Source organism: Coturnix japonica, chromosome 18, assembly GCF_001577835.2.
Source record: "Coturnix japonica isolate 7356 chromosome 18, Coturnix japonica 2.1, whole genome shotgun sequence".
Taxonomy (NCBI): domain Eukaryota; kingdom Metazoa; phylum Chordata; class Aves; order Galliformes; family Phasianidae; genus Coturnix; species Coturnix japonica.
The window spans coordinates 5543581-5564760 of NC_029533.1; the positions used below are offsets into that span (position 1 = coordinate 5543581).

Sequence of the window (21180 nt, forward strand, 5' to 3'; positions counted from 1 at the left end):
GCAAACAGAGGGACACATCCAGCCCATGCCCACACATTGGGTCCCTGGGGGCTGGCACTGAGCTCTGGGTGCTGTGGGTGCTCCCCAGCACATTTTAACCATTATCTTTTTTTCCTCTTAAATCATCGTTTTTGATTTGTAAGAAAGGAAAGCCTGCCAGAAGTCCTCTGCTTTCACTGCCTTCTTTTACTCTTTTTTCCTTTCTCTTTTTTTGCTTTTTTTTTTTTCCTTCTTCTTTTCTTTCCTTTCTGATTGGTTTGTTTATTTATTTTATTTGTCTTCACGTGGCTTTAAGGCCGGGTGAGCTGCGTGTAGACGGGCTGTTCCCAGTGCTGCGGGCTGTGGGTCTGCGGGATGGAGGGCACCCCAGACGTGTCTGCAATGGGGGTGTACATGGGACGCTGCGTGGGGTTCATGTAGGTGAAGGTGGAGTAGAGCCCTCCGCTCTGCCCGGCAGCGTGGCTGTAGTAGGAGCCGGAGTTCTGGTGCTCGGTGTAATCATACTGCGAGCGGGTGATGGGGGGATACGAGGAGCCGTAGTGCTGCAGGTTGAAGGAGCCGTAGCCCAGCTGCTGTTGCTGCTGCTGCTGCTGTTGTTGCGGGGAGTGCTGCTGCTGCTCGCTGTAGTGGCTGGGGCTCAGCTGCTCCGTTTTGATGTGCGGCCGCTGTTGTGTCGGGCCCTGCTCACCGCTCAGTGCTGGCAGTGTGTGCTGCGCCGGGGGCTGTGCTGGGGGTTGTGGGGGCTGTGGCTGCTGTTTGGCCATCCAGGCGTGCCCTGCGCCTGCCGGAGAGCTGGCCGAGCTGCTGATGCCGTAGGTACCGCTGTAGGTGGTGACTTGGCCGTGGGTGGCCGGGACCCCCGGGTGGCCGTTGGGGGGCAGGTATTGGTCAAACTCATTGACGTCGAAGGTTTCGATGTTGGAAATGACGTCGCTGCTGAGTTCACCGATGTCCACGTCTCGGAAATCGATGTGGGGAGGTTGGCGGCCACCTTCTGCCAAAGGGCGGCCCTCGCGCTTCAGGTCCTGCTTGCCCGGCTGCTGAGCGTCCGTCTTGGGAGTGGTGGGGGGTGTAGGAGGGCCCTGTGACTGCCCTGCAATGGAAGGAGAGAACGTGAGTGTGACGGGGGGGGATTGCACTGGGCACCTCGCGCCCAACGTGATAATGGTGTTAATGGTTAACCCCATCCCTAAGGCTTGGGGAGGTGTGCAGATGCATAGGGGAATGCAAATATCTTCAGGTGCAAGGAATGAGAATGCTGGTGCTACAGGTGCCCATCTGTTGCACCAAGTAAAGAAAAGGGAATCACAACTTTGCATTTCTCATGGGTAGAGCAGGGTGGAAGCAGCATCAGGGGCTGGCACATGTGGGTCAGCACTTGTGGCACTGCTATGGGCAAGCCTGGTGGGCCCCTCCTCACTGTGCTTGTGGCTCCGTATTTCCCCTTACTTTCCTTATTTCCCCCGTACCCGCCGCCTCCAATCTCAGCCTGCTTTGCTGACCCCAGAGAGGGTGTGGGTTGTGACACCTACCTGAGTGCTCCCCTGGGGAGTGCACCTCGCTGATGCTGGAGGATGACTGTGGGGAGTCTGCCTGCAGCGCCTTGAAGATGGCATTGGGGGAGATGTGGGTCTGCTCGGAGCCCTCCTCCTGCTCCGACTGCCCGTTCTTCACTGACTTCCTCCTGCGTGGTTGGTACTTGTAGTTGGGGTGATCCTGCATGTGCTGGACCCGCAGCCGCTCAGCCTCCTCCACGAAGGGACGCTTCTCGCTCTCATTCAACAGCCTGAGTAGGATGGGGAAGGGAGAGGGGAACACAGTGCGGGGTCAGCTGCAGCTCACGGCAGGGAGCACAAGTGTTTCCCTCCACTCTGGCATTAACATCAGCCCCAAGCCTCTCCCAGTCCCCACAAACAGGGATGCAAACTCCCCCCTCTCCAGCACTGAACCCCCAGTCTGGGGCACGCACTGGTTGTCACCCCACATTTCAATGACCAAACGAGAGGTGTGAGCACCAGTACTCCCCAGCTCATCCCGTCCCTGGGCACTTTGGGTGACGGCTCTTGTGCCCGCTGCCAGCATCAGAGTTGCTCACCACTTTCTCCTCCTGCTGTGAATTTAGGATTCCCCTCCACCCCTCCTTTCTGCAGTCACACTCATTGCCAGCCAGGTGACTCACTTGCCTTCTGGTTTTCACCCCTCCCTGCCTTATTTTGGAAGGCAGAGGGCACCCAGCCACCCCTGGGTACCCCCTGAGGGTTGGCAGCTTTTGCCCCCTCCCCTCACTCTGCACAGAGCTGATGCAATCTAGGCCCATCGCTTCCCTTGCACATCACCAAGCGCTCCCCTGGCTGCAGCATGCGCAGGGCACGGCTCAAGCAGAATAAAACTTTTGCAGGAGCAGAGTGCAGCCCCAGGGATCTCCTTGCCCTGCTTTCCCCCCCCTCCTTTACCTGCTTTCCCTCTCCTATCCCAGTGAACAACTTTGCCAGCGCATACAAAACTTTGCAGCAACTTTTCCAGGCTTCCAACCATCCTCTCCCTCCTTTTCCTCTCTCCTCCTCGCGCCGCCACAACCGAAGCAAACTCATGAGGCTGCATCCCCCCCAGCATCCCTCCTCCCACCCCAGGGCATCTCTCCCAGCCCCCGGCTCACCTCCACAGCTTGCCCAGCGTTTTGCTGAGCTCGGCGTTGTGCAGATGCGGGTATTGGTCAGCCAGTTTCCTTCGAGCCGCCTGGGCCCACACCATAAAGGCGTTCATGGGACGCTTCACGTGGGGTTTGTTCTTGCTGGATCCATTCACCCGCACGGGCATGGGCACCAGGGTCCAATCGTAGCCCTTGAGCACCTGGCTCACAGCTTCGCGGATGCACACGGGGAATTTGTCCTCGTCGTTTTCCTTCTTCAGGTCCGGGTCGCCTTTGGGGAAGGTGTTTTCTTGAGGTCGGGTGTTCTCCGTGTCCGAGCCGGATCCGGAGGGACAAGGAGACCCGGCGGAGTCATCCGACATGGTGGGGCTGGGGGCGTCGGAGATGCATTTGTCCTGTTCTTCCGTCATTTTCATGAAGGGGTCTAGGAGATTCATGCGAGAAAATAAGCGGGCGGCTGAGGGGCGGGGAAGGGTTAAAAACAAGCAGTTAAACAGGGAGAGATGGAGCCTCCAGCAGCGCGCAGCCCGGCTGCGAGAAGGAGGAGAAGAAGCTGCAAAAAAAAAGTTTGCAAAAGTTTTTTTGAACGTTCAAGTCTTTCTCTTTCCCGACTCCTCCAAGACCGAAAATCAGAACCGAGCGGCGGAGAGGGGCAAAGCGAAGGAGAGGGAAAAAAGCGCAGGGCCGGGCGCGCCCCGCGGCTCTGCTGCGCGGCTCTGCGGCCCGCTCCGCGCTGCGGGAATAAATACTCTCCGTGGCGATTTCGGCTCGGCAGCTCTCCGCCAATGGGAGGCCGGCCCCCGGGGGTTGGCGAGCACGTTATTGGTTGTGGAGCCACCGAGGGGAGGAGCCGGAGGGCGCGCAACTATCGCGCAGCGCCGCGCGCAGGTTGCGGGAGAGCCGGGGTGGGGCTCGGGGCGGTGGGAGTCGTTCCGTTCCGCTTCGTTTCGCTCCGCCCCGACACCGGGTTCGGGCTTCCCAAGCGCCCAACTCCGTGCGCTGCGTGCCGGAGGGGTCCCCGCGGATCAGCGCGGAGCGGGGCCGAGCTCTGCCCGCAGCGTGGGGGGAGCGGAGCCGCGGGCGGTGCGAGCTGCCGTCCGGAGGGGGCGCCAAAGGCCGAGGAACGACGCGGGGCCGCACGGGGGCGGGGAGAGATGCGCGACCCGCGGGGTGGGGGGTGGGAAGGGGCTGCGCCGTACGTGGGGCAGCGGAGGGTGCGGGGAGCGTGGAGAGCACGAAATGCTCTTTATTCTTTTCCTTTTTTTGTTAGTACGAGGTCTCCCGGTCCATTCATTTGTTCTTTAAAGGTTCGAACTTTACTTTTCTAATGCTGTGATTTTGTGTTTAAAGTCCTTTTTTATTCATTTCCCCCTCCCCAAGTCCCTTCCCCACGGAGCGGCTCTGCGCTGCTGCTGCTGAGGCCATTCGGGAGCCTGCGGGGCTCATCGGCCATGCAGAGTTTTGCTAAGTTACTTGTCCGACTCTGATCATCGGAATCAAACAGCAGAAAGTGACTAAAAAAGCGCCGCAGCTCTTCGGGTTGTGTCTCCGTTGCAGGGTTATGTGTTGAAATACGTTCCCCTTATGGTGAATCATAAGACACGCGAGTAAAACTTATTACGGGATGCTGGAAGGGGGAGAGAAGCTGTTACCTGGATGGAGCGCGGCGCAGGACTCGCCTCGCTGGGTGTCAGGGGTGGGGGTGGAGATGCGCTGCAGCGCAGATGGGCGCTGGGAGCTGCAGGAGCTGCCCTCCTCCCGTCCGACCCGCTCTGGCTCCCGGTGCAGCCCACGCAGTTGTTGGTATCAGCCCGAGCCTTAAAGCTGGGGGCTTCGTTAACGCCGCTGCCATTGGCAGCCTTTGTCCTTTAGGGCAGGATCCGGCTCAGCCGGTGCGCATCTCTCATCCTTGTTTCGTGCTGCTGCGTTCGTAAGGGGATTTTCAAAGCGCTGGAAATGGCACGTGAAAAAAAAAAAAAAAAAAAAAAAAGAAAAAAGAAAAAGAAAAAAAAAGGAAAAAAAAAAAAAAAAAGTTTAAAAAAATGCTTGGGAAAAAAAAAAAGAAAAAAAAAAAAACAAGCAAAAACAAAATAGAGCAAAAGGCAGCGGGGAAAGGAAAAGGAGCTCTGAATAAACGCATCTGCAAGCAATCTCCCCAGTGCACCCTGCTTGTCTTTTGCTATCTTGCCCCGAGACTTTTTTTGCTTGCAAACTGTGGGGGAGTAGTTATCTGTGGGGAGCTGGAAGGTAAGTGCTGTCCTATAAGTAAGTGCTGTCCTATAAGTGCTGTCCTGTAAGTGCTGTCCTATTTCCAGACCTTTGTCTGCAGGAGCAGAGATGGAGCGCGGGTGCCGGTGAGGGTTTCCTTCGGGAGCTTTTGGGCTTTTTTACATTTCTCTGCAGCAAAGAGAAGTGTTTCATAGTTTTTCATAGCGCTCCGTGTCGTTCCTTTGTGTCCCAGAGGAGATGTGCTGAGTTGTGTGGAGTTATTTGACAAAAGTAATCTCATAGGGGAGGATTTAGAAATCTTTTCCTTTGGCGATTTCAGCTCTCGGTCAGTGTAGGAGTGGAACTGAACCCTGCAGGTCTCCTTTGCTGCATGTGTTTGTGATGGGAGCATCCCGAATTGCTCTGGAAGGACACTGCTCTGAGCCCACAGCTGGAGCTGGGCAGCAAAACCCCAACCAGCAGCGAACCTGGAGGAGAAAAACGCGGTGACAACAGATTGCTCAGCGGCTCTGCTGCTGATAAATGCCAGAGCAACTTTGATGGGGTGAAAAGCATAAGAATGAGAACCTTTCTCGTTCCGTGAGTCCGTCTGCTAGAAGCGCCGCTGCCTTTTTTTGTTACCAAAGGATCTGCTTTAACAAAAGAAAGCAGTTCGACAAGTTTGAGCCATAAGCAAAAATGAAACTTAAAGGAGTTTTCCAGTTCTGTTATAGGACGTAATTTTATCATTTTGGAATTATTGCTTTTAATTCCTGTTGGTCGTGCTGTTTGGGCAATAGGGGCACGCTGGTTAAATCACGGTCGTGTTGCGAAGTGATGGGTGCCCTTTGTAGGTCAGGATGGAAGTTCCCTTTTCTTTGTGTAGAGTTTACGTTGTTTTATTGTGAGCGGTGAGCTCGGATATCAGGAAGGATTTTTAGCAAGGAGCCCATGGATTACAGACCTCATTCCATGGTTTTCCTCCCTTGTGCTCAATCAAATCATCCTATTTTAGGCAATGATCCCTGCAAGGCTCTGGGCAGGGAGTGAGGCAGAAGCTTTAGCAGCAAAGGGAACAGCAGCAGCCATGTGGGTGCACAGGGACTGTTTCTCTTAAGCTATATAAATGCCCTATATTAATAACATGCAACAGAGCGGTTGGGTTTTGTTCTTGCTCCTAAATGAGCTTCATTTTGTAGGTGATTTTTTGGGGGGCTTCATCCACCTTGCTGTGCCAAGGTTGCTGCTGCCCAAAACTTGCAGGTGTGATGGGCACCGGTGTTGTGGGGCAGGGGTGGTGTTGTCACCTGGCTCTTCTGACCTCACAGGGCTAATGTGGATGTCACCCGGCCCCTCTGTAAGCTTTGGGTTGTAGTGGCTGTCCCTAAGAACAGGTAGCCAGGATGCACCAATGCCTCTTTGTTTTGATATCAGAACTGTGTTGCCTACTGCTTGATGGCACAAAGTGCAGTGCCAGATAGGGTTGTGCCATGGAAGCAGCCTGGGGGGGCTACTGCTGTGTTTTGGGGCAGCTTTCAGCTGCACTTAATTGCAGTATAATTATCAGTCTCTTCTATAAAAGCCTCTTCCTCCCCAGCAAAGGCACTTTATTAAAAATGGGGGTTCTGCAGCACCCTACCCTGCATAGAACAGCTTCTCAATGAGTGTTTTTGCTCCATAACTGAGCAAAGCAATTGATATTTCTTCTCCATTGCAAAGCTGCAGCTGGGAAGGATAGAAGGGGAGGGGGATACAGCCCTGCCCGGTGGCACTTGGTGCCCTTTGGCACTGCACTCAATAAGCTTTCAATTTCCCAAACATTTCACGAGTACGAGTTGGGGTGTCCTCATCAGGAGGTCATTGTACTGAACGAAGAGCTTTAGCAAATTGGTGGTGAAGTTAGCAATTCATTTTGCAGGCGTAGCTCCGAATTGCTTGACGTGGTGCATTTGCATTATCGTTTTCAGTGTTTAGAAATCTGTCCCAATAACCCAATAATTCACAGCTGCCCTGGGCTGAGCTGCAGGCAACGCTGTGCTATGATTGAACACCAGATCGGGTTTGGGTGAGCTGCAGCTCAGGCTGGTTTCCCCCCTTTTTGGTGTGTAAGGTAACAGCCTTTGCGCTGACTCCCTGAAGATATTTGCTTTTACGGCCTCTATAATTCATGCCTGAAAATCCCATCTCGCCTCCCCGGATGCATTGGATAAAGCAAAAGAATTTCCAAAGTTGGGAGTGGAGAATCTCAGGGCAGCAGGGAATTGCTTGTGATTATTTCTATGGAGGGAGTGGGGTGGCACTGGTTGTTTGCCCACCTCTGTCGGCTGTGGCTGTGAAATCGTTGCACCTTCATTGAGGCCATGAAACAGCACCAGGGAAAGTGCTGCAGGCTTTTGGATCAGAGAAATGCTTTTTCCTCTGGAAAACTCTCCAAGTGCGAGAAAAGGAAGGGGAAAGTGGGGATTTCTTCCCTCCTTTTGGAGCCCAGAGCTGAGCACAGGGCAGTACAGGATGAGATTAACGCTGCTTGGCTCCCATGTAAGCACGCAGAACCCCGCCGTGGTGTTCTTCTGCTGCAGCTATAAAGTGCTGTGCACAGAGTTGTGCCTCACAAGTGCTTGTTTCTGGAGATGAAAGCGATGCGTTTCTTGTTTATTTCTTTATTTGCTCACAACTCTTGGCTCCAGGCTTTGCAAACGTCGGCAAATGGAAAATTTATCAGGCTTGGATAGAGGGGAATGGAAACACGCAAAAGGTGCTGAGTGCTTCTCCTTGTTGAGAAAGAGGGTAGTTATTATTGTTATTATTGTTATTGTTATTATTGTTATTTCTCCCCAAGATGCACCTTTATCTTGAATATCTTTATCTTCGGCTGCAGTTGGGTATTGCTGTTGCATGCTGTGGGTTTTCCATATTTTGGGGCTCCAAGGAGCAGCTGTGTCCCAACTCTGGTCCCCGTGGAGCTGATGCTCAGATGGGGGGACTCTGGGTTCAGGAGGGGCTCTAGTCTGTCCCCACATCCACTCCAGCAGCTCTGTGCACAGTCCCCAGTGGGTCACTGAGATAACTCAGTCCTGTTTGAATGACTTTGGGTGAAGTGATCAAAGCCAGAATCAAAGCTCAGGTATAACGAGCACAAAAGGTGCAGATTTCATTTACAGCAGCACCAAGCTCTCCTGTAAAGGACAAATGACCCTGAGCAAATGGTGGCTACAAGTTATCAGCATTGTCTTCTCCCTCTGCTTTTTTCTTTTCTTCCTATAAAAGAGCAGTGTCCCATACCACAGCCACTATCATGCTGTCTGTGCTCAGTGTCCTCCCAGGGTCCATCCACAGCCAAGAGTTGTGGTGCCCTCAGCATGGCATCCCCAAGACCCCCTCTCTTAAAGCAGTTAGAAGAAAGTTTGCTTTGAAAGACAGAAAACCCGATTATAGAAATTAAAAGCAATTTTCCCAACCCAGCTATAAATCCTGATGGATTCTGGTTAATGCATCTATTTTTTAGGTTTACTTGAGCTCAGCCCCGCTCGCTCCCATAAGCGGCTGTTCATTAACGTGCTGTGCAAATTGTACACCATGTTTCATAGTCACATACAGATAAATACATGGCAGTAATTTTAAACCTGCCCTATTATGTTTTCCAAGCAATAGTTCAAATTACGCAGCCCGGCAACAGCTTACAAGAAATCCATCAGAATTGGAAAGGGGAATAAAACTGCCATTCTCTCTACCTGTTTGTGCAGCTCCTTGCTAATGCAGGGAGAGCCCGACTGTTTATTTGGAGAAGTAAAGTTGTGGAAATATACTTGGAGGGTGTAATGTGGACAGCACGTGTTTCTGGGAGCTACCTGAAGTCTGCATCCTAATCGCTTGCAGATGTCCCTGGGTCACTGGTTTCCTATGGGCCAGTGCCCACCCCTCCCGAAAAGAGAGAAAAGAGGGGGTGGTGGAGATGGGGGCACCCGGCTTCTGGAACTTGTAAAGTTGTTTGTTTGGGCTGCTTCCAGCTCCCATCCCAGCGCCGCTCCTGAGTGATTTGGAAATCTAAGCTGCCAGGTCCATGTTGGGGTGGAACGATGATTTATTTGAAAAATAGAGAAATCTGCAACGGGATCGCGTTAAGTTTGCTCAGGGTGGGGAGTTTATTTGCATTGGGGTTATTTATGTTAAAAAAAAAAAAGGTAGTTTTCTCTGCCGAGCAATAAACAGGGATTTGTTTTATATACATGTATCTATCTAAACACAGACTCACGTATGCATGCACTCGCGTATACCGAAAATATGGCTGTCTTGCTGTTCCTCCCCTATGCCAAGTGCGTAGCTGTGTGCCTGAGCTCTGTATAAATATTTTATTTCACATATAACATAAATCTTTGGCCATGTCTGAGAATTTCGATGAGTTTTCCCCTTTCACTGCCCGCGTTGTGGTTCCCCATGGGCGGGCTGGGGACACCATGCTCTCCTTTCCATATGGTTTTGTGCCCATCACCACTCCCTCCCTGCCCCGCATTTGGGCATGGAGACACCAATACCGCGTTCCAGGTTCCCTGTTTTGGGCACATGCTTGCCCTGTTAGATGTGCCCAGCCGTGACGGGCAGGAGCAAACAGCGAGCACTTTGCTAACCCTCATGTAGGACATAGTTTTTCTGTTGGTGCTGAGGGTGCTCTGTCCTGGAAATGTATGTGTGTGTGTCGGGAGGGAGAGAGTGTGGTCTGGGCAGCTCATGGGCTCCTTTCCCAATGGGAAACCCATCTGAAGGCATTTTGAAGCTGCTCGCAGGGCAGGATGCACGCAGCCCTGAGCTCTTCCCCTTTGCCTGTTTCCTGCCCGTTTTGCCCCATGCTGATTCACAGAGCTTCCCTGAATAATAATAGTGCTAAAGGGTCGGGGTGGGATCTGCGGGGCTGACCCCAAGGCACCAAATCCAACACTGGTTTTTAATACCTATCCCAGAGCCAGAGAGAGGAGTGGGGTGCGCTGATTAATCTCAGCATCGCTATTTATTCCATAAACAGCAATTGCTTTATCAAGTTTGCTTTTGTTCAACGCTGATAATTTATCCCGTTTCCCTTCTGTTTTCATTTGCTTTATTTGCCTTCCAAACCTGAAGGAAGGGCCGTAGCTTACAGTTAAAAGAAAACACAGCATAACACTCATCACGTTAAAATTATTATAGCGAAGCAGAGTACGATAGAAAAACAGCAATCGGGAGGGCAGGGAGTGCTGGTTTTTCTGTCTACCTGTCTCTCCTATCTGTGACAGATGAGAAATATGCGCTGGCCATTTAGCTTGGCAAAAAAACATACTTTTTTTGCATGAACACGAGAAAAAAATCATCCTGCTGCTAAGTGGGGAAAGCTTATTCTGAGAAGAACACCATCCAGCTTGCAGTTTTTTTACCTAGAAATGTTTGCTATGTCTTAATAATAACACAGAAAGTCTCAGACTCCACGACAGAATATCATTATATTTTTCTGGTTTTAGGGGAAAAAACCCTCTTATAAATACGTCTCTGAATGGTGTATATATACCTTGGCTTGCACTTTAATTTGCTGTCAGTCTGAAACCACTCTTTATCGTAATCCCGGGTTCCTACTCATAACACACGAAGCGATTTTTGACTTTGAAGGCAGGGATGAAGACAGGTGCTCCTGCAGAACAGAGACAAAGTGCTGCTGTGCGGCACCCGCGATGGCAGCACTGTCTGGGAGACCCCAACCAAATGACATCCCCTATTTTTTTGGGGGGGGGGGATTTTTTCATTTTGAACATTAAATTCTGGATCCTCTGATGCAGAATTTAGGGCTCCAAAAGTTGGACTCAGAGCCGCACTTATCCAAAATAAACTCTGGCTGAAGAATAATATTTTAGCGGAGTAAATGAAAAGGCCGCAAAAGAAGCATCACGAAAACATACCTCCAAGTGGAGCACACTGTCCTGGCTCAGCACTGCCTTTATAGCCACTTATGCTGGAGAGCATGTCCTGGGAATTCGGGGGGAATCCGTGAGGGAAAGGACTTTTAATGTGGTGTTTTCCAACATAGCCCAGGTGCTCGCAGCCGCCCGTTGGGATCCCCCACCCTGGCTGTCCTCAGGTGGTTAACATTCTCCAAAATATTGATGGCAGTTACCTTTCCTGCCAGGTCTTATCGGAGTGGGCTTGAGTAGAGCTTTGGCAGTGCCTGAAAGGATGTATTGTTACCTTAAAAAAAAAAAGAGAGAGAGAGAAAAAGGAAAGAAAAAGAAGGGGGGGTTGGGGGGGTGGGGTGGAGAGAATGGGAGAAGAGTGAATGAGCCAAGTTTGGAAACAAAAGAAGGTTTGGATCCTCTGCCTGGATCCCGCTTGGCCCCGGGGGGGCTATGCACTGCAGCCTGGGCTCACAGTGTGCACAGAAAGTGGGTGTGTGTTTTTGACGGTGTCAAAGGTATTGGTTCTTTGGGTGTGTGGAGGCACGATGCAATACGCTGGTGAGAAAAAGAATGGTAATGTGAGCTTCTCCTGTATGAAACCTCAGAGAATCCATAGGGTTGAGGCCAAGCACCTGTTTTCTGTTGCCCTTGTAACTTGTTTAGTAATTTACTGAGCTCTGAGATTATCATTTGCCTTAAGTGGCTCTAAGACTGGTTTTCAGGTCCTGGTCCACCCCATATCATACTAAAGTGTGCCCTTTGGAAACAAGATGCAGCCCCCAAGAATCAGAGAATCATTGAGATTGGAGAAGACCACTAAGATCCCCAAGCCCAAGCCCAACCCATCCTCACTATGCCCATATCCACGTCCCTCAGTGCCACATCCCCATGGTTCTAGAACACTTCTGGGGGTGGTGACAGCCCCATTGTCTGAGCATCCATTCCACTTCATCGCTGCTCTTTTGGAGAGCAAGTCTTTCCTAACAGAAAGGGACAAATCTGAGATCTCCCAGAGCACCTGAAACCACACAGATAAGGCTCCCATTTTATTATTTTTTCTGTGTTGATGCAGTAAAAGGGTTGTATTTGGGGATAGAAAAAAAAAACCCTGAAGAAAATCCAATCCAGTTTGACTGGTCACGCAGCATTTGTGAAAGCAAGAGCTGGGAGTGTGAGACTGGAGGGGACCTCTGCCTGGATATTGCTTCTGAGCCAAACATCATTTTTAGGGCTGTCTGGGGGGATCAGTTCCCTGTCAGCCCCAGATGCTGATTAACTTTGAATGTCTTGTGCCTGGCTTTGCAGAGCTGGACAAAGAGTTGGCTGAGAGGATGCGTGGTGCTTTGCTGAAGTGCCTGTGCCCTCCTTGTGCCACATTGAGCAGAAGGCTGTTCTTACACAGCCACTCTAATGGCCTTCCAAAATGCACAGAGCTGGTGATTTGTGATTAAATATTTCCACAGTGTGTCCTCCTCCTGTTTCCTTCTATTCTATTCCCTTCTGTTTCCATGTGATTCTCTGCTTCCTTGTTCTCAGTGGAACAGGTTTGGTGCAGCCATGTGCATGCAGGTGGGATGGGTCTGTGCTGGTGCAGGAACAGAGTGTAGGCATTCATGTATTATGATTGAAGTGAGGCAGAGATATCAAAAGTGACCCAGAATCTCTTCCCCAGCCCAACTGCCAATACACTGGGATAGTTGGGAGATCCCTGTTGGACCTGGTGCAGAGAAGGACTGGAGGAAAAAAAGTGCATCTAAGGTTTCTATGTTTGTGAACTTGGCCTTGGCTGGATGAATTGGAGGTAACCAAGTCACTGCTGTAATCGTGCAGTGTTTAGAAAGGGATTCTGCATTTCCACAGTGATTCCGGTTGCTGCTCCTCTGTCCCTCCCACCACCTCCAGATTAAATTTCTAAGTGATCTGGTACATTAGGGTGAAATCAGTAGCTGATTAGCCAGCCTGCTTGGCTGCAATTGCACCTTTCAATATTAATTATCCACTCCTTGAATCTGATGGTATTGAGCACCTGCAGCAAGTGCTGCTCAGTGTTTTGCACTGGTGGCTGAGGGCAATGATTTAAAGGGACAAAGTGCCCATGAGCACAGCCAGCAAGCAGGAGCTGAGCACACATTTACAAATACAATTGATGAACAGGGTCGGTTGGTGCAGTGGTCTCAGCCTGTAGACCACTGGTCTGCTAGCACTGACCCATCTGTGCTCATCAAAGATCATGGGGGAGGATTTGCTTTGCATTGAAAGCAGCAAAGCTCAGAGCTCTGTGCCTACCCTGCAGGCAGCAGCTTTGCTTTTCTGGGTATGCTCCTGGTAAGCACAGAGGGGTTTGTGGGTGTGAAGATGTGCAGCTTAAAGGCTCTTGGGAACCTGCTGGGAATCAGCTGGGAAGAGATGCTCCAAGGCATCCTCTCCAGGCTCTAGTCCTCATCAGTTCTTTTGCAGGTGGAGGCAACATTTTCTTTTGCAGTTTTGGCCAGTGCTGGGCTGGGGGCAGCTCTAACCCTAACTCTGGCCGTGATGCTTGTGGTGGACCTGCAGTGCAGGGCTCTTCCCACCTCTGTGCAGGCAGGGCTTGGCCCCAGTGCTGCAGATAATGCAAATCCCACCTGCTCACACCAGCTGCATGCCTTGCTCCTGCTCTAACCGCTTGTCTGCATATCACAATGAACCTCAAGGCTCCTGCATAAAGTAATGCTTTATTATTATTAATAATAATAAGTGGAGGTAATTTGTGATTCTTGAAACTGGCCCAAGCCACCAAATTCAGATCAAGATCTGACTTCAAACTCTTGAATGTAGAACTTTGGGCAAGTCCCTATTTATAACATGGGACCAGTTGTGAAATTTGGAGATCAGCTCCTAAATCCCTTCCTCCCGAACTTTCAGGTTGGCTCCAGGCCAGCATTTAACCATTATGAAAACATCCCTAGTTAAGGGTGTGCCACCTGTCTTTTTTCTTATTAATTATGATGATCTTCAGGAGGGTGAACTGCATGACTGAGATCTGCAGGTAGCAGGTGATCAGAAGGGTTTGCTTGCAGGAGTGGGGTTTGTTATGAACACAGAATCATTAAGGTTGGAAAAGACCTCTAAGATCATCAAGTCTGACCCCAATCCATCCCCACTATGCCCACTAACCTTGTCCCTTTCCATGTCCTTTTTACATCCCCCACCTCCATTGGCTCCCTTCCTCTCCCTGACCACTTTCTGTCACAGAGCTCCATTCTTTAGGAGCTCTGTCCTTTCCCAAACAGGCAAAAAACGACCCAAAGTGTCTGTTTGTAATGAAGTTCTTAGACTGATCCATGTTACTGTCCCTGAACTGCGGAGTCGTGGCACATGGTGACATGGTCAGTGGGCATGATGGGGGTGGGTTGGGGTTGGACTCAGTGATCTTAGAGGTCTTTTCCAATCTTGATTCTTCTGATTCTATGATTCTATGACACAGAGCGAAACTGCACAACCATCCTTTGGAAATAGAGGCAAAAGTACGAGAAGCTTAGGTTGCATTTTTCCATGTGGCAGCTTTCAGCTTGGGCACCCAGCGCGCCCCTTGGCTCATCTGGACTTGTTAAGATCCAGCAAATGGTGTGGGGGTGAGTGAGACACTGAATGTGTGTGGGAGATGTCAGATGGGGTCTGCCCTGGTGCAGGCTGCCAGCAGCCTCTTTGGTGCCCACTGAGCGTGAGTCTCTCTGCAGGAAGCAAACTCCACCATTTGCAAATCTGCGTTCAACAGGTTTTTGCTATACTGGAGGGTTTGTGCCATTCAAAACCATCTAATAAGAATAATAATTTAAAAAACACACTCAGACCAACTGATTGACATTTTTATTAATAATTTTTCAAGACTGCGAGCATACAACCTCCCTCTTGTTCCCACAAGTGTGGGTGGGAAAGGGTTTGCAGCCCAGCCTGCACACCGGGTGCAGAGGTGGGATTCAGGTTGGCTCAGGCTGTGCTTGGCTGCAGCACAGCTCAGCTTCCAGGGCTAAGGAGGAGCCAAGCCAGTGGGAGCGTTCTCCAGCATCGTTTTCTGCCATTCACAGCAATTTTTATTTATATGTTTGCTTTTTCACATGCAGATGGCCAACATCAATGGCTCAGCCTGTGGTTTGCAACCCGCAACCAATCAGATCTTTGTGCTGCCTTGCCCACATCTACCTGGGCTGCTGCTACCACTGCAAAGTGGGCAGCTTATTCCAGAAGCTTCCAGCAGTAGGTTACTGGCTGTTTGCATCATAAACTAGTGTTTAAGGTGTTGTCATGGTCAGAGAGCAACTGCAAAAGGACATCCTAGGGTTTGTTTTATTTGGTTGGTCATTATTATTTTTTTTTCATATTTATCCCTTGTCATATAGCCATTTGGTATGTCAGTAGCCATGTTGGATTTTCCTGCCATACCCCGTCTCCATTTACAATGGCTGAGCCACTGGGAGGATGTTGTCTGCATGCAGGCTCCCTCTTCCATCCAAGATGGGTTTGGGCTGTGAGCTAGAGGGTAGGGCCCCAAAGGAAGACGTCAGGCCATGGAGAGCTGGCAGCCAAGCCTTGTCCATTGAGTTCGCAGTGAGAAGTGGCTTTTCCCCAGGCTGGTGACCATCCCACAGCCGGGATGGCACAGCCCAAGAGGGCTCTGCTGTGGGGGCTGCAGTGCAGAGCGATGGAGACCTGGCCTCCTCTTTACCATCAATGGGTTTTATTGTCCTACCAGGTTTTGCTCCAGCACTTAATTCAGCAGCTCCACTCATTTTGATGGGTACGTACATATATACCTTGGCACCTGGCTGCCGACACAGGCCAAACGGCGCTGTGCGACCCCAGCCAAAAAGCACAGGGCGAGGTAGGGAGGATGCTGAAAAATTCCTGCTTTGCTCGGGTGAAGTTCCTAGAATCTGTGGGGAGGTACAGGGTGAGCGCTGGCACTGCGCAGCCCCTGCCTTGGCCAGGGCCTTGAGAAACTTCTCAGCTTGACTTCGAACCACTCCGTAAAAATTCAGGACAAACGTTGGAGGTAAACTGCTAAATCAGGTCTGAAATCCTTTCCTCCGGAGTCAGATTCCACTCCCAGTCGTGTACACGGAACATCTGGAGGGGGGTCGCTGAGGGCTGGGGGGGGATGTGGCACCGATGCACGGCAGGGTGCTAAGCACATGGGGTGGGTTTGGTGCCTGCTTGGGAGAAACGTGGTCCAAAAATCTGCCATAAGGAAACCAGCTTGGCATTTGGTGATATCTGGGACAAAAATGAGGATAGAGACTCTGCTTGTAGTGGGGAAACCTTCTCTGTGGTGCAAGCTGGTTTTGATGGTTGTGTTTGTGTAGCAGTGCTGGACTCTGGGGCACATAAGTGCCTTGGGGTCGTCTTCCTGTAGGCTGGTATCCAAACCCATGAGTTGGGGGTCACCCAACTCATGGCAGGGCTTGAAACTGGATGATCTTTAAGGTCATTTCCAACCTAAACTATTCCGTTATTCTATGAAATCATATGAGAAAAGCAACTCTCTGAGGGGCTCGAAACCACTTTGATGAAGGGTGCTCAGAAATCCCAGTGATCCTTATCTCTTGAGAAAATGGAACTGGTAGTATTGCCTTGGCTCCATGTGATGCAAATTGGAAAGACCTGCCAGCAGCTTCGAGACAGACCGGAGGAGTTCCATCTATTGCATTGCTCTGTGGGGAAAGAGCAGATGGGCAAAGCATTTTCTGCAGGTTTCTGCCTGTAACTGTAAAGAGAAAGTGGTTGGTCGGTGCGGGCCTGCAAAAAATTACATCTGTCATATTTCCTAGTCTGCCTGAAGCTCTAAAGTCACAAATTAATTTCAGTTTGGCATGGGTCGAGTTGTCGGCCCCCTGGGGCTCCCTTTGGCCAGGCTACTGATGGGGACAGTAACCAAAGATGACAGGGCTGCATGCTGCATTGCCATTTACTATACAGAGCTCCGCTTCCTTAAAATTAGGTAGGATTTATGGTTTCTTCTTTGACGTGCCTGCCAATAAGGGAAAGTACCTTTAGCCCGGCTTAACAAACAATGAAAATATATTGTTATTTTTTTAGTGAGAAGTTCCACTTTTTATGGTGTTTCTGTCCTATGCGTGCACTGAGGGAGGGGTGGAGCCTGGGGAGGGTCAAGCCAGGAAGGGAGCTGACCTGCTCTCTCTGCATTCAATGTAATACTTATATTTCAAAGGTGGATTCCTCATTGTTGAACAAATAGGAACAAGGAATATTCTGAGCAGCCCTTTCCCAAAGTTTCCTTTCCCAAAGGCTCTCCATCTTTGCTTTGGTGACCTGAATTTTCAGCTGGTGGCTCCCATCACAAAGTGAGGGCCAAGGGTGTTAGAATGGAGATGCTGAAGGTAGTCTGGGGGCTGTGCTTTTAAAGGCACTTCAGTCCTGGAAAAATCCCGTTTGGTGTTGGTGTGGATGCCTTGGCATCAGTTTGCTCCTGGGAGCTGGTTCCTATTTACTGATTTGTGTCTGAAATGTGGCACTTTACAGCAGACAGCTGCTGATGTGCTTTTGGGCTCTGCCCACTGGCTCAGGCTTGGCAGCCCCTGGCAGGACAGAGCCTGAAGCAGCTGTTGGGCAGTGGCAATGTCTGGGGAGGGACAGGGATGCTGTGGGCACAGCTTGGCTGCTCCATGTCCTCACTGTCTCTGATTTTAGCACGTTAGCTCTTCCTTGCCAGACTTTGCCTGCTCCTTTTGTTGTAACTGTGCTCACGTGGGAACCTTCAAAGGCTCCCTCCTATCAATTTTCCCCGCCATATGTTCTCATTAAGGAATTTATTGTGCACTTTATCTTTGGATTATTTGCCATCAATTAATAAAACATGTTGCAAGCTTCAAATGAACATTCTCCCCTTCCCGCTTCTCTTTAACGAGGGAAGGAGAAATATGAAAATAAATCACCATGACAGATGGTGTTTTTTAACCTTCCTTTTGCCCAATCTGGGGAAAAAGAAATTCTTAGGATATTGACATGGGTTTTTAATTATGAGTTACATCACTCAAAGAGCTGATCCGGAGCTCACTGAGCTCACAGCCTGGAAGCTGTTCACGTTGTAACGTATCTGGATGCTGACACGGGGGACTGAAGGGCTGCAGGGTGATGGTGTCAGCGCAACGATTGCAAAACCCATTCGGGAAAGCAAAGGGTGTCTCTGCTGTAGGGAATGGCCCCAAAACGTGTTTGTTGTGGTGTTGCATTATGCCGGGTGGTGCTCATGTAGGTGATGGTATGCTGTGATGGTGGCTTCTGAAAGTGGCGGTATTTAGGGTTATTTAATGAGCTCCCAAAAGAGGAGCACCTCCCTGCTGTGCCCCTTCACGTGGAGAATGGAATCCCCAAATGAGCTCCATTCCCACTTGGGGCAGTAGGAGCTGCTCCTGCCCTCCTCCTGTTTGCGTATTGTGGCCGCTTCCCGAGCTGCTGGTAGGGAGAAGAACAGCAAACAGCAGCTCCAATCTCGGCAGCACCCGCGGATGCTGCAGGGACAGCCTGTACCCTGCCCAGCGCTGCCGTTGTGCCTACCAGGGAAAACAAACACAAAAATAATGCACACAGACGGGTTCCTTATACAAATAAATGTCTGAGGGGAGCGACCTGGCTGCGGGCAACCTGCTGGGAAAGTCCTGCTCCGGTGGGAATCGCGGCGTTACGCAGCGCCTGGATGTGTCTGGGCTGTGATTTATGCCCCCGATTGGATGCGTGCCTGGGCAGTGTGTGTTGACACTCAGTGCTCAGCTCCAGGTAAAGTTTAAACAGGACTTATCGTGGCTCTGACACCTCGGGAAGGTTTCCCTGCCCTAACAGTGTGCCTCGTGCCATCTCTTGCGTGGGTTTGTGCTGCTGCTATCCTTGATATTAGAAGAGAAGAAAGGTTGGCTTGCAGAATACATTCCTGAAACAGCTTTCCCAAACACTCTTCTAATTTTAAAACAACCCATTGCCAATGGGTCCTGTGGCTGTCTCTTTGCTCGTTGGGCTGCATACAGTCTGTGCTTCACCCAATGCTCCCAATCCGGGCTCAATAGAGGGAGAGCTGTGAGCGCGGTTTGACCCCAAGTTCCCTGCAGGTCCCTGACTGTCTGTCTGTCCTGCTGGCCCTACACCAGCTCTGGGCAGAGCTCCTCTCTTGTTTGACCCTTCTTCCCAGCAAAAATAACTGTACAGTGTTTGTCAATCAGTTGGATGTCCTTGGATGGCACCCAGCGTCGCACACTCACTCCCAGCTCGCTCTAAACAACGTTGAACTCATTCAGTTTTATGCTTTGTTTTCTTATGGGTAACAATTAAGAACAAAAGCAGCGGAACATAATTACAGCACCTTGAAGTGTAGCGTTACTGGGCCAAAGGCTGAAATGAGGTTACGACGTGACAGCCCCTTATCTCTGATCTGATAGGTGTGTTATTCATTGTATTAAAAGTTTGCCAAGAGAGGCTTCACTGAAAATTAACCCGCGTTATCACAGTGAGTAATATCCTGGTTTTATCATGTGGAATAAATAAACAGGGCAGACTTTATGCTTTTGCTTAATGAGGTTAACACTGAGTGCAGAGCGGGGAAGCGATGTTAGCTCCAGTGTGCAGTCACAGTGATTGTGGTGAGATGAAACTGGAACAGAAAGTACCCCCAGATTTCTTGCATAACAGCAGAGCTTGTATTACTATTAATTACATTATGCAACTGAGATAGGATGGAAGTTCTATCTAACAACAGACCAGGATGCTAAACTCTTTGCACTCATCTCTGTTATTTTCCAGGAAAACTCCACATCTGTGCTGTCTCAGTCCAGCTTTCTTGCCTTCTTTGCCCTATGGGGAGTTGGTAATTCTCCAGCTTCATGCCCCCCAGCCCAAGCAGCACACTTGGTTCAGCCTTTGCCATTTATTCCCTTCGGTGCTTTTCTTTCCTTGGTCCCCAGCTGAGTACTCTACAAAATCCTGCAAATTCTGGCAAAATTCAGGCTGTTGAAGTGATGTGGAGCATTGGGAGCACTGATGGGGAAAGCCCCCAAACTGGCATCTGAGGTTACAGCATGTGATTCATCTCACCTGAGCACACACAATGAGTGCTGGAATGTGGATGGGTGCTCTCCCCATGGGGCTGACAGCAGTTCTGCAGGAGAGCATTCAAACCCTACAGAAGATGCTTGTGGTATTGACTCTGGTGCAGACATTGCAACCTGTGGTGCTGCTGCAGGCAGGGATGGCTTTGGGAATTGATGGGCTTGATTCGGTTGCTGGGATTTTGGCAGTGCATGGAGATGCAGAGCCCAACCCTGGACTTCAACAGCCAGGAGCCTGAAGTTGTTTCATGCGAACAAAGTGATCATCCGGGTCATTAATCTCTTTTACCTGTTGTGCTTTGTTCCCAGCTTGCTCTGCCCTGTTGCGTCAGCAGTGGTGACACTGTGGGCAAGCAGGGCTGGCAGTCATGGTGGCATTAACAGTGCCCTCACCCAGTGGGGCACAGCATCGGATGGGTTCAGCTTAGAGCTGGCATGGGGCAGCCCATGGTGCCAGGTGGTGCAGAGTGGGGCTTAGGGTGGTTGTGTCAGCAGGGAACCTCATCCCAGCATGGGGACCCATCCTGGCCCCATCTACACCCTTCCCAAGAACTTTTTCCATCCCCTCCAAAATTATTGCACCAAAGAGCTTTAAACCCCAAACCCAGCACCAGTCCCTTTGTGCCAGCAGATGGGATAATACCAGGAGTACATTATCCTCTGGGCTATCAGCAGCTGTAATACCTCCAGGAATCGCTCAGGTAGCTTTAATTATGCTCGTGCCTTTCTTTCAGCCCTCGTTATCTCTGAGTTCCTCCAAGCTGGGGGCAGAGGCACAGCACCAATTTGCTTCTCTGAAGCACCTTTGTTTTCCCTGCTCAGGTATTAAGCTGATGGCACAACAGTTACTGGGTGCTGCTTTTTCTTGCCTGCCCATGCCCCCCAAAGCAGACTTTGGGCAAAGGCAGCAAGCAGGGCCAGCAGGAATGTACAGAAAGAGGTAGCTTGTTCCTGCAGTTAGCAGGGAAGGGAGAAGGAGGGAAAGGGAAAGCAAAGGGGAGATAGGAGGAAGAGCTGGGTGAAAGAGGGAAGAATCCATCTGTAGACTAAGGGATTTATCTGGAAGTGTTTGTTAAAAGGATGTAATGTTTAGAAAAATAACAAAGAATCCTCCCCCCAGACATGCCCGTAAGAGGTTTTTGTCAGCGCAGTGTCCTACATGGGAAGGTGACATTTGAGAGAACAATTGGCAGGCTGTTATGCCATGCCTGCACTATGAATGGGGCTTAAGAAAAGGTGTCCTTGGACTCCCATCATCTCCTCCATCCCCTGCCTCCTGACCCAGGCCAGCAGCGTGCGAACAGAGCAGTGTGGGAGATGA

The 21180-nt window shown here is 50.5% G+C and overlaps 1 protein-coding gene and 1 long non-coding RNA gene across 21 annotated transcripts in view; one reads left to right on the plus strand and one right to left on the minus strand.

The window, feature by feature from the left end:
- LOC107322215 overlaps window positions 1-21180 on the plus strand; it is a 148058-nt gene that overhangs the window by 98048 nt on the left and 28830 nt on the right. The window lies entirely within an intron of this gene.
- SOX9 (SRY-box transcription factor 9) lies at window positions 250-3368 on the minus strand. Its single transcript, NM_001323233.1, is given in 3 exon segments — window positions 250-1093; window positions 1533-1786; window positions 2657-3368. Coding segments are annotated over 3 exon segments (1488 nt in total). The 5' UTR covers window positions 3088-3368; the 3' UTR covers window positions 250-290.